The 12,595-nt window shown below is 52.3% G+C and overlaps 1 protein-coding gene across 2 annotated transcripts in view; it reads right to left on the minus strand.

Moving 5' to 3' along the window:
* Nucleotides 1–8,026, minus strand: part of FOXK2 (forkhead box K2) — a 32,932-nt gene extending 24,906 nt beyond the window's left edge. For both annotated transcript variants that reach the window (XM_044296614.1, XM_044296613.1), the window contains exon 1: nucleotides 7,594–8,026. In XM_044296614.1, coding sequence (XP_044152549.1) covers nucleotides 7,594–7,892 — 299 coding nt within the window. In that variant the 5' untranslated portion in view covers nucleotides 7,893–8,026. The remainder of the gene's footprint in view (nucleotides 1–7,593) is intronic.
* Between the last annotated feature and the right edge of the window lie 4,569 nt (nucleotides 8,027–12,595).

A 12,595-nucleotide genomic window follows, 5' to 3' on the forward strand; every position in this document is an offset into this window, starting at 1 on the left:
GACACCCCCAGGACCAGTAGAGCCCTGCGCAAGCAATGGACTGACACCAACCCCAACAACAAAGCCTGCCATACAGAAGTGGCGACACGACGGTCATAAAAGTCTGACCCCAATCTACCCGTCTGCTGTCCACCTGAACACAAACTACTGCTCTGTTATCAGCCACCCGCCATACTGATCCTGAGTTACATCCTGCATTATACTCCAGAGCTGCACTCACTATTCTGCTGGTGCAGTCACTGTGTACATACATTACTTATCCTGGACTGATCCTGAGTTACATCCTGTATTATACTCCAGAGCTGCACTCACTATTCTGCTGGTGCAGTCACTGTGTACATACATTACTTATCCTGTACTGATCCTGAGTTACATCCTGCATTATACTCCAGAGCTGCACTCACTATTCTGCTGGTGCAGTCACTGTGTACATACATTACTTATCCTGGACTGATCCTGAGTTACATCCTGTATTATACTCCAGAGCTGCACTCACTATTCTGCTGGTGCAGTCACTGTGTACATACATTACCTATCCTGGACTGATCCTGAGTTACATCCTGTATTATACTCCAGAGCTGCACTCACTATTCTGCTGGTACAGTCACTGTGTACATACATTACTTATCCTGTACTGATCCTGAGTTACATCCTGCATTATACTCCAGAGCTGCACTCACTATTCTGCTGGTGCAGTCACTGTGTACATACATTACTTATCCTGTACTGATCCTGAGTTACATCCTGTATTATACTCCAGAGCTGCACTCACTATTCTGCTGGTGCAGTCACTGTGTACATACATTACTTATCCTGTACTGATCCTGAGTTACATCCTGTATTATACTCCAGAGCTGCACTCACTATTCTGCTGGTGCAGTCACTGTGCACATACATTACTTATCCTGTACTGATCCTGAGTTATATCCTGTATTATACTCCAGAGCTGCACTCACTATTCTGCTGGTGCAGTCACTGTGTACATACATTACTTATCCTGTACTGATCCTGAGTTACATCCTGTATTATACTCCAGAGCTGCACTCACTATTCTGCTGGTGCAGTCACTGTGTACATACATTACTTATCCTGTACTGATCCTGAGTTACATGCTGTATTATACTCCAGAGCTGCACTCACTATTCTGCTGGTGCAGTCACTGTGTACATACATTACTTATCCTGTACTGATCCTGAGTTACATGCTGTATTATACTCCAGAGCTGCACTCACTATTCTGCTGGTGCAGTCACTGTGTACATACATTACTTATCCTGTACTGATCCTGAGTTACATGCTGTATTATACTCCAGAGCTGCACTCACTATTCTGCTGGTGCAGTCACTGTGTACATACATTACTTATCCTGTACTGATCCTGAGTTACATCCTGTATTATACTCCAGAGCTGCACTCACTATTCTGCTGGTGCAGTCACTGTGTACATACATTACTTATCCTGTACTGATCCTGAGTTACATCCTGTATTATACTCCAGAGCTGCACTCACTATTCTGCTGGTGCAGTCACTGTGTACATGCTGTATTATACTCCAGAGCTGCACTCACTATTCTGCTGGTGCAGTCACTGTGTACATGCTGTATTATACTCCAGAGCTGCTGCCTGACACTATCTCTAAGGTCAGGCAGCGGCACACAGCATTATAAGTCAGTGTAATGCCCCACACACGGCTCGTGATTCCCGCAATGGACTCGCTCGTGTGAAAAAACGATAAACACATTGTCCACCGTGTCTGACACGTGTGAAAAGGGGGTGTGGCTTCACTAGTAAAGGGGCTTGTGGCTTGAACACAACCATGAACTCCAAAAATTGTGCAAAAATTTGGGGCACAATTACTGACCATTCTCAAAACCTCTTCGGACATCTGGAGACTAAAAACTAACCTTGACCCGATGCTTCTGACAGCTGAGGGTTCGTTACAATTGTGCCCAGTCTACACAATCATCCCGTCAGCAGCAGGAATCTCTCGCCAATGTGTCACCCATCAGGGTCTGGGCAGAGATGGTGGCACTGCTCATGGCATTCCTGGGGCACCGCAGAGCTATAGGCACAGTGTGCCGCCACCGGGTGAACAGGGGCCTATGAAAGCTTTCCTAACACATTGTAAATGCAGCTTTGGTTGTGAATGGAGTAGAAGATGTGATGTAAGCCAAACAATGGAGGCCAGGACTCCTCTCGCTGACCCTGCCTGCCACCCGGAAGGGGCGACGGGGAAAACGCACAAGCACAAGGGCCCTGCCCCTGACATACGCTGAATATTGCACTTTGCTACAGTGTGTCAGCGCAGAGTCCGGGATCGTCTAAGACTGGATACAACCAGAACAAAAACAGAGGTAGGTCCATGCGCTATTACAACGATTTCATTCACTGACAGCAAGCAGAGATCTTAAACTTTAAACAAAGTATATTAGGAAGATGCAATACTTCTAATACAGGGATTTACACATCTGCAGGTTCTCTGCTTGCTGTCAGGTTTCATACCGAAACCTCATTCTAGCGCAATTTCAAGATCTCTTCTTGCTGAGAGTGAACGTGAACACTGGGAAAATAATCTATTAGAAAGACCTTTCCCTTGTCCAAGGACTCGGCCTTGTTCACGCAGGACCGGACGCCGCTGGTTATGAACGTTACAGTCCCACGTGACCAACGCAGATGAGTAAATCGTGGCCACGGATGGAAAACTGCCCCACGAGGTGGCAACAGAGCGGCACGTCGCCCTGCTTACTGCCGGAGACTGCGACTACTGCCCCGTAATAACCTCAGGACAGGGACCCCATCGCACCAAGCCTGTCCCCTAAGACACTGTACAGACCTGCACAGGGCTAGTCTTCGCATCCGAGGGGGCGTGTCCTGCCCGCATATTATACTCCACAGGCAGCGCTGCTCCAGTACATGAGAGGAGGTGATGGCAGCGCCCCCTATGAATGGAACAGGTGCACCAATACCCCATATTTAAGGAGGGGGGGGGGGGGGGCAGGAGGACAGTGGTTGTCCCTGCAGCCGACACAAGGACCACAGAAGTGAAATCTGACTCTAGATATAAAAGTAGTATAAATAGAAATGGCCGCGGCGTCTCCCTGACATTAAAGGTGTCCCAAGATCTAAACTTCTCCCCCACCCACTATCTCCCATAGATAGGGGTCAGGCTGATGGGACCCCCCACCCATCATCATGAGAACAGGGGTCCTGAATCCCCATAATGAATGATGGTGAAGGTAGGTGCGACTGACTGATGGGACGAGCCCTGAAGATCGCCCTCCGCTCCAGGATCTCGGCCCCCGTTCTTGTGGTGGTCGGGCCCCTCTCAAGCAGACACAGCTTCGATAGGCAGTACTGTGCCCCTGCTCTGCAGTCTACGTACACGGTCCGGGGACCGCCGGGGGAGTCCAGTGCCGCAGTCTACGTACACGGTCCGGGGACACCAGCGCCGCAGTCTACGTACACGGTCCGGGGACCGCCGGGGAGACCAGCGCCGCAGTCTACGTACACGGTCCGGGGACACCAGCGCCGCAGTCTACGTACACGGTCCGGGGACCGCCGGGGAGACCAGCGCCGCAGTCTACGTATACAGTCCGGGGACCGCCGGGGAGACCAGTGCCGCAGTCTACGTACACAGTCCGGGGACCGCCGGGGAGACCAGCGCCGCAGTCTACGTACACAGTCCGGGGACCGCCGGGGAGACCAGCGCCGCAGTCTACGTACACAGTCCGGGGACCGCCGGGGAGACCAGCGCCGCAGTCTACGTACACGGTCCAGGGACACCAGCGCCGCAGTCTACGTACACGGTCCGGGGACCGCCGGGGAGACCAGCGCCGCAGTCTACGTACACAGTCCGGGGACCGCCGGGGAGACCAGTGCCGCAGTCTACGTACACGGCCCAGGGACCGCCGGGGAGACCAGCGCCGCAGTCTACGTACACGGCCCAGGGACCGCCGGGGAGACCAGTGCCGCAGTCTACGTACACGGCCCAGGGACTGCCGGGGAGACCAGTGCCGCAGTCTACGTACGCGGCCCGGGGACTGCCGGGGAGACCAGTGCCGCAGTCTACGTACGCGGCCCGGGGACCGCCGGGGAGACCAGTGCCGCAGTCTACGTACACAGTCCGGGGAGACCAGTGCCGCAGTCTACATACACAGTCTGGGGACCGCCGGGGGAGTCCCGTGCCGCAGTCTACGTACACAGTCTGGGGACCACCGGGGGAGTCCCGTGCCGCAGTCTACGTACACGGCCCGGGGACCGCCGGGGAGACCAGCGCCGCAGTCTACGTACACAGTCTGGGGACCGCCGGGGGAGTCCCGTGCCGCAGTCTACGTACACAGTCCGGGGACCGCCGGGGAGACCAGTGCCGCAGTCTACGTACACAGTCCAGGGACCGCCGGGGAAAGCAGCACCGCAGTCTACCTACACAGTCCGGGGAGACCAGTGCCGCAGTCTACGTACACAGTCTGGGGACCGCCGGGGAGACCAGCACCGCAGTCCAGGGACCGCCGGGGAAAGCAGCACCGCAGCTTACGTACACAGTCCGGGGGCGCTGGGGAGACCAGCACAGCAGTCCATGTACACAGTCCGGGGACCGCCGGGGAAAGCAGCACCGCAGCTTACGTACACAGTCCGGGGGCGCCGGGGAGACCAGCACCGCAGTCCAGGGACCGCCGGGGAAAGCAGCACCGCAGCTTACGTACACAGTCCGGGGGCGCTGGGGAGACCAGCACAGCAGTCCATGTACACAGTCCGGGGACCGCCGGGGAAAGCAGCACCGCAGCTTACGTACACAGCCCGGGGACCGCCGGGGAGACCAGCACCGCAGTCCAGTGACCACCGGGGAGACCCCAGATACAGAGGAAAGAAGATATGCCCCCAAAAAGGCATAAAAGCCCTATGGGGGGAGGGGAAGACACTACATATATAATACACCCCAAACCCCGATGAACAGTAATTACTATCCATCCCCCCGGCAAAAATAACCACATGGGCGACAAGCGCGCCAGGTTACACACAGACAGGCGACAACTCCGCCAGATTATTTATCCACGCAGCACACTTTTGGGGAGGTTTTCTTCCTACGGAAGGTCTACATATAAGTGTCCCGTGTCCGCTCCTCCTCCCCTTTCTTCTTACAACTCAGCTCTGACCGTCTGTAAGGCTCCCGGCTGCTGCAGCAGCCCTCCCCCGCTGCTCTGTCTGCAGTACAAGACAACGGACGTTAGGCCCCGCCCCTCCGCCTTCTTCCTGTCAAATTAAACATTTCTAAAATAAATAAAAAATAAACTGAGAAGCGGCAGAGACTCCTGCAGACTGACGACCACCGCGGGAGAGTATCTATGGTCGACCATTACCATGGTTACAGGTACTGAGTGGAGACGCCAGCCAGTAGTCACAGGCACCTGACCAAAAAGCAGAAGGTACACGGAGTCGCTGCCATAGACGTACAGTACGTGTATCTGCCAACAACGTGGAACTCAAAATTAACCGGAGCCAAACTGCCCCCGTCTGAGGCCCTGTCTCCTGAAAACAGCGCCACCCCTGTTCACAGGCTGCGTGCGGTATAGCAACTAAGCCCAATTCACTCCAATAGAGCCGAGCTGCAATACCAGACACAACCCATGGACAGGGGTGGCGCTGTTGTGGGAGAAAAGAAGCCACTATTCTCTAATCCTGGAGAACCCCCTTTAACTCTCAACATCTACACCACCAGACGTTCAGGCCTCAGAGCATGCTAGGAGTTGTAGTTCTACAACAGCTTGGGGCCTACTGCCATGTATGCAGCCCTCGTAGAGTGCGCTTTATGTGAGACAAAGCAAAGAAAAAAAACGACTGGAAAAAATAATAAAGCAGAGCACGGACGATGCTTTACGGGACCCCGACATCTGCTCCGTCTTGATTTTGGTGACCCCCCTCCCCATAATTCACAAACTTTCTTGCCCGCCTGACACATGAGGAAACAGCAAAACGGACACGTGCTGGGCGATATACGCAAAGCATCATGGGAGCGGAGACTGTAAACACAGCTCTGCTGCACGCTGGGGGTGGGGTGCTGCGCCTCGCACCAGGGGGCACGCCAAAACAAAAACAACCCCCAGCGACCCCTCGAGGACAAGATAACGCCAGAACATGTTCAGAGCCAAGGACTCTGTGCGGATGGAGGAGGTTGTAGTGGCCCAGACACCGGGCCTTCACTCTCCACAGATTAGAAGTGTTCCGGCTGTTGAAAAAACTACAATCCCCAACGTGGCCCCGACAGCTTACATGACAAACACCAGGATTTACAATTTCATTCATATACAGGAAAACCGGATGAAACCGAGCGACTGAAGCCACAGGATCAGTCTACCTCCTAAGATGACACAAGGACCGTCTTTTCGGCGTTCACCGGTGTCGCTCCGGTCACTATGGTTGAAGGGGCGTGGCCTCTGTGCACCAGAATGGCTGACAACAGAGAGCAATACATTACAGTAACAGGCACAGCCCAGCCGCCTTAATGTGGGAATAACCCCGCTGATACGCCAAACCAGAGCGCAGCAAACCCCGGCCCGACCACAGGAGCCACTACCCCCCCCCCCCCGGTAAACGATACATTGTTGCAGGATTCGAATACATAAACCAACAGCTCAGAACACAAGTGATACATTCTATACACTGTTACCGGGACTGAACCAAGCTGAGGGGGAGGGGGGATTAGTCACATGTATGTATGGAGGCTCCACAACCACGCCCCCTAGTCTCCCAGTATGCTCTGTGTTTACATACAATCCCAGTATAAACATTCACTCCCCCAATCACTCAGGTGCCCCCCCTCTATTGGAGTACCCCCCTCCTTTCAGTCACCCCAACATTTTCTAAGCGTCCCCCCTCTGCATTAACCTCCAATGACGCACTCTGCCGCAACTTTCCCAACTGTTCCGTCAACACCCCCAAACCCACCCTTGACGTATCCCTCCATTTTTCAGTATTACTAATTTTTGCCCCCCCCCCCCCCCCCTTCGACCCTGGCAGCCCCAGTCTCCCTGGCAGCCCCAGTCCCCCCGGCACAAGGCAGAACCCCCAGTCCCCCTGGCACAAGGCAGAACCCCCAGTCCCCCAGACCCGAGGCAGAAGCCCTAGCAGCACCCCCAGCCCCCTGGCAGCACCACTGGTACCCCCAGTCTCCCTGGCACCCCCAGCCCCCCTGGCAGAACCCCCAGCCCCCCCGGCAGAACCCCCAGCAGCACCCCTGGTACCCCCAGTCTCCCTGGCAGAACCCCTGGCACCCAGCAGCACCACTAGTACCCCCAGTCTCCCTGGCACCCAGCAGCACCCCCAGTCCCCTGGCAACCAGCAGCACCCCTGGTACCCCCAGTCTCCCTGGCACCCAGCAGCACCCCCAGCACCACCACTGGTACCCCCAGTCCCCGTGGCACCCGGCAGCACCCCCAGGTGGGAGGGCCCCCCAGTTTGCACATGCTCCAGTTTCTGGTAAAAGCTTTGTGTGATTGATCAGACCCCCCCTCCGCCCCGACTACAGCCCCCATTGCTGACCCCTCCCCCCTCAGCTGTCAATCCTGCTGTCACCGGCACCCCTCCCCCCCGGTACTCACACTCGGGGCAGCTGCAGCGGCGGGGCCCCCCTCCTCTGGAACACGCCGTCCACGAACACCCCATTCTTGCCCAGGCAGCGGAGGTAGAACTCCCCCCCGCCCTCCTCCTCGTCCCCGGCGGTGAAGATCTCCAGGTGGCGGCGGGAGATGAAGCTGGAGTGCCCCATGCTGACATCCACTGAGCCCTGCGACGAGTTCCGGCCTATAGTCACCGAGCGCTTCTTCATCAGGTACTCGAACTCTCGGCCCTCCAGCCGGGCCACCACCGACACCCCGCCGCTCATCACCACCGCCGCCATCTTGTCAGCACACACGGAGGGGAGGAAGGGGACGGACGGACGCACGCCCGGGGGCGGCTGACGGGAGCTCCGGGGACCGGCGGCGGCGGCGGAGGCCAGCAAGAGAAAAGGAAAGGGGGAGGCGCAGCCTAACGTGAAGCGCACGCAGCCGACGGGCGGCAGCCAATAGGAGGGGCCGGCTTGGGAAACGTCACCGAGGGGGCGTGTCCCTAGCGGTTCGGTTGAGACTTGCATTGACTGGGAAGAGGTCATTGAAAGGCGGGGCTTACCGTTAGGTTGAGGCGTACTGAAGGGTTGCTAATGACAGCGGTGGGCGGGGCTAGAGCGGGTTTGGTTGTAGCGCGACTTGGGGGTTGGTTGTGGCGGAGAGAGCGGCCTGGGCCTGCAATGTGGACGGGAGGGGTTTATTATATCAACAGCATGGCCGGGCCGCAATCACACAAACACGGCCACAACAACAACAAACCGCTCAGGAGGAGGCTCCGCGGTGCGGGCGTGTGCGGGGCCGGGAGGCATCCGCCCGAGCTGAGGGCCAAATGTGAGGGGGTCATACAGTTACCGTAAAATGACCGAATGTGTGACAGAAAATACCGTGACATCCTAACCGTCCCATATTTACCTCAGAGCTGCCCCGAACCTGGAAATAATTTACCTCAGACTGTGAAGATACAACATGTCTGACAGGAATACAAGAAAACAAGCATCGGAATGCACCCAAATATCGTTTACCTCAGAAACGTGCCGACATTTTTGGAGATACTTTAAAAAAAATAAAATAAAAAAAGCTAAATGATTTTACCTCAGAACTAATGCGAAATGTTACATTTTACCTAAAAAAAATCGATGATATATCAAATTTACAAAAAAATCCAATGAAGTGTCAAATTTACCTAAAAAAGCGATGATTTATCAAATTTACCCCAAAAATGCGGCGATCTATATCAAATTTACCTAAAAAATGCAGTGATCTATCAAATTTACCTAAAAAAATTAAAATATTTCAAATTTACCTTAAAAATGCAGTAATATATACATTTTTCCTAAAAACTGAGGTGATATATCAAATTTACCTAAAAAATGTGGAGAAAAAAATCTAAATGGCTGACAGGACTATAAATATTGAACTAGCGCACTTCTGCCATTGGAATTATTGGGAAATGTGGACGTCTACGACAGAAATACTGTAAAATAACACATTGCAATTCACCAAAACGGCAAATGTTCCTCAGAATTGTGAAATTTTAGATACACTGAAAAAAAATACAATATGGTAAAACATTTACCTCAGAACTGCTGAGATATGTTGAATCTTACCTTAAAAATGTGGTTATATATAAATTTCTAGAAAAAAAATATGAGGTGATGTATCAAGTTTACAAAAAAAGGGAAATTAGTCGTAAAAAAATCAATCAAAATGGCCGACAGGACTATAAATATTGTACAAGCGTACTTCTGCCATTGGAATTAACAGAAATGTGGAAGTGTCTGACAGGAATACAGTAAAATAATGCACCAAAACAAGCACATTTACCTCAGAAATGTGTTGAAATTTTAGTTTTGCTTTGGAAAACAGCTAAATAATAATCCATTTATCTCAGAAATACTGTAAATTCTTATATTTACCTCAGAACTGCAGTGATATGTTAAATTGACCTAAAAATGCAGTTCTATATCAAATGAATCTAAAAAAAACTAAAAACTTTGGGTCTTGTCATAAGAGGTATTAAAGGTGCTTCCCCCACTGCCCTACAAAAAGCCTCTCAGAGGCTACTTATGGGTAGTGTACTTTCCCACTGCCCTACGAAAGGCTGTCAGAAGCTACTTTTGGGTAGTGTACCTTTTGGTGAGAGATTATTAACTGTGAGGCTGCTTTCACACTGCCGGCAGGCTGGTCCGTGCTACCGCAAGTCCACCATGCTGGCGGAATTCCGCTCCGGCCCCATTCATTATAATGGGGGAGGGCCGTAGGCTGCTTTTTTTTGTCGGGCCACCTTTCGGAATGTTTGCCGTGCTGCGGCCCAACCTTCGGCCCGCCTCCATTATAGTGAATGGGGCCAGAGAGGACTTCCGCTAGCACAGTGGGCTTGTGGTAGCACGGATCCGGCAGGGGAAGGCTACAGCCAGTGTTAAATTAGCCTTAGGCATGCCTCCATCATGCACTCAAATACGTTTTGCCCAGATGACAGAATTTGAGAGGAGGTGCATCACTGGACTGAGAGAAGCAGGATGGTCATTTTGATGAATCGCTCACCATCTAGTCTGTTCTGACCTCGCTGTTAGGAGATGTTGGGAGCAGTAGTTATATGTGGGCATACATGGGGGAACAGGCTCAGGTCAGTCCAGACAGACCACCAGTGGAGGATCATTTGATCTGGTGACAAGCACGAGCAGCTCCCACAGGTTTGTTGTCCACCATCCAGACATAGGTGGCCCCTTCATTAGTCCAGGCTCTGTTTTGGATCTGACGATGGTCGGGTTGGAGTATGGAGGCCTCATGGTGAGCGCTTTAGTCCTACCTGTAGAGCGACCCACTGCCCCCTGCTGGTGTGATGATCTGGGAGCCAAAGCATATGACAGTCGGATATGTGCAGGACATCCTACCGCCACATGTGCTCCTCTGATGGCAGGATAATGCTCGCCTGCACACAGGGAGGGTTTTCCAGGAATGTCTCCTCCACATTACAACACTTCATGGACCACTGGTCACCAGATTTATTACCAGTCCAACCTCTTTAGGACCAGCTGGGACATCAGCTTCTCCAGCCTCCGAGTGTGAGGGATCTATAGGCCAATCAGTGGGCACCTGTATGCCTCCATATCCAACCGTATCTCATCTTTTATCCAGGCTAGAGGCCAAATCTCATCTTTTATCTCGGCTAGAGGGCATATCTCATCTTGTGTCCAGGCCAGAGGTCGTATCTCATATCCTATCCAGACTAGAGGCCGTATCTCATCTCGTATCTAGGCTAGAGGTCGTATCTCATCATGTATCCAGGGTAGAGGCCATATCTCATCTTGCATCTAGGCTAGAGGCCAAATCTCATCTTTTATCTCAGCTAGAGGCCGTATGTCATCTTGTGTCCAGGCCAGAGGTCGTATCTCATATCCAGGCTAGAGGCTGTATCTAGGCTAGAGGCCGTATCGCATCTCGTATCCAGGCTAGAGGTCGTATCTCATCTTGTATCCAGGCTAGAGGCTGTATCTCATATTGTGTCCAGACTAGAGGCCGTATCTCATCTTGTATCCAGGCTAGAGGCTGTATCTCATCTTGTATTCAGGCTAGAGGTCGTATCTCATCTTTTATCCAGGCTAGAGGCCGTATCTCATCTTGTATCTAGGATAGAGGCCGTATCTCATCTTGTATCCAGGCTAGAGGCTGTATCTCATCTTGTATCCAGGCTGAAGGCTGTATTTCATCTTGTGTCCAGGCTAGAGGCCCTATCTCATCTTGTATCCAGGCTAGAGGCTGTGTCTCATCTTGTATCCAGGCTAGAGGTTGTATCTCATCTTGTATGCAGGCTAGAGGCCGTATCTCATCTTGTATCCAGGCTAGAGGCCGTATCTCATCTTGTATCCAGGTTAGAGGCTGTATCTCATCTCGTTTCCAGAGTAGAGGCCATATCTCACCTCGTATCCAGGCTAGAGGTCATATCTCATCTTGTATCCAGAATAGACACCGTATCTCACCTTGTATCTAGAGTAGAGGCCGTATCTCATCTTGTATCTAGGCTAGAGGCCATATCTCATCTCGTATCCAGGCTAGAGGTTGTATCTCATCATGTATCCAGGGTAGAGGCCATATCTCATCTTGCATCTAGGCTAGAGGCCAAATCTCATCTTTTATCTCGGCTAGAGGCCATATCTCATCTTGTGTCCAGGCCAGAGGTCGTATCTCATATCCAGGCTAGAGGCCGTATCTCATTTCGTATCTAGGCTAGAGGCCGTATCTCATCTTGTATCTAGGCTAGAGGTCGTATCTCATCTCGTATCCAGGCTAGAGGTCGTATCTCATCTCGTATCCAGGCTAGAGGTCGTATCTCATCTTGTATCCAGGCTAGAGGCCATATCTCACCTTGTATTCAGGTTAGAGGCTGTATCTCATCTCGTTTTCAGGATAGAGGCCTATCTCTTCTTGTATCCAGGCTAGAGGCCGTATCTCATCTCGTATCTAGGCTAGAGGTCGTATCTCATCATGTATCCAGGGTAGAGGCCATATCTCATCTTGCATCTAGGCTAGAGGCCAAATCTCATCTTTTATCTCAGCTAGAGGCCGTATGTCATCTTGTGTCCAGGCCAGAGGTCGTATCTCATATCCAGGCTAGAGGCTGTATCTAGGCTAGAGGCCGTATCGCATTTCGTATCCAGGCTAGAGGTCGTATCTCATCTTGTATCTAGGCTAGAGGTCGGATCTCATCTCGTATCCAGGCTAGAGGTCGTATCTCATCTCGTATCCAGGCTAGAGGTCGTATCTCATCTTGTATCCAGGCTAGAGGCCATATCTCACCTTGTATTCAGGTTAGAGGCTGTATCTCATCTCGTTTTCAGGATAGAGGCCTATCTCATCTTGTATCCAGGCTGAAGGCTGTATTTCATCTTGTGTCCAGGCTAGAGGCCCTATCTCATCTTGTATCCAGGCTAGAGGCTGTGTCTCATCTTGTATCCAGGCTAGAGGTTGTATCTCATCTTGTATGCAGGCTAGAGGC

Source organism: Bufo gargarizans, chromosome 6, assembly GCF_014858855.1.
Source record: "Bufo gargarizans isolate SCDJY-AF-19 chromosome 6, ASM1485885v1, whole genome shotgun sequence".
NCBI lineage: Eukaryota > Metazoa > Chordata > Amphibia > Anura > Bufonidae > Bufo > Bufo gargarizans.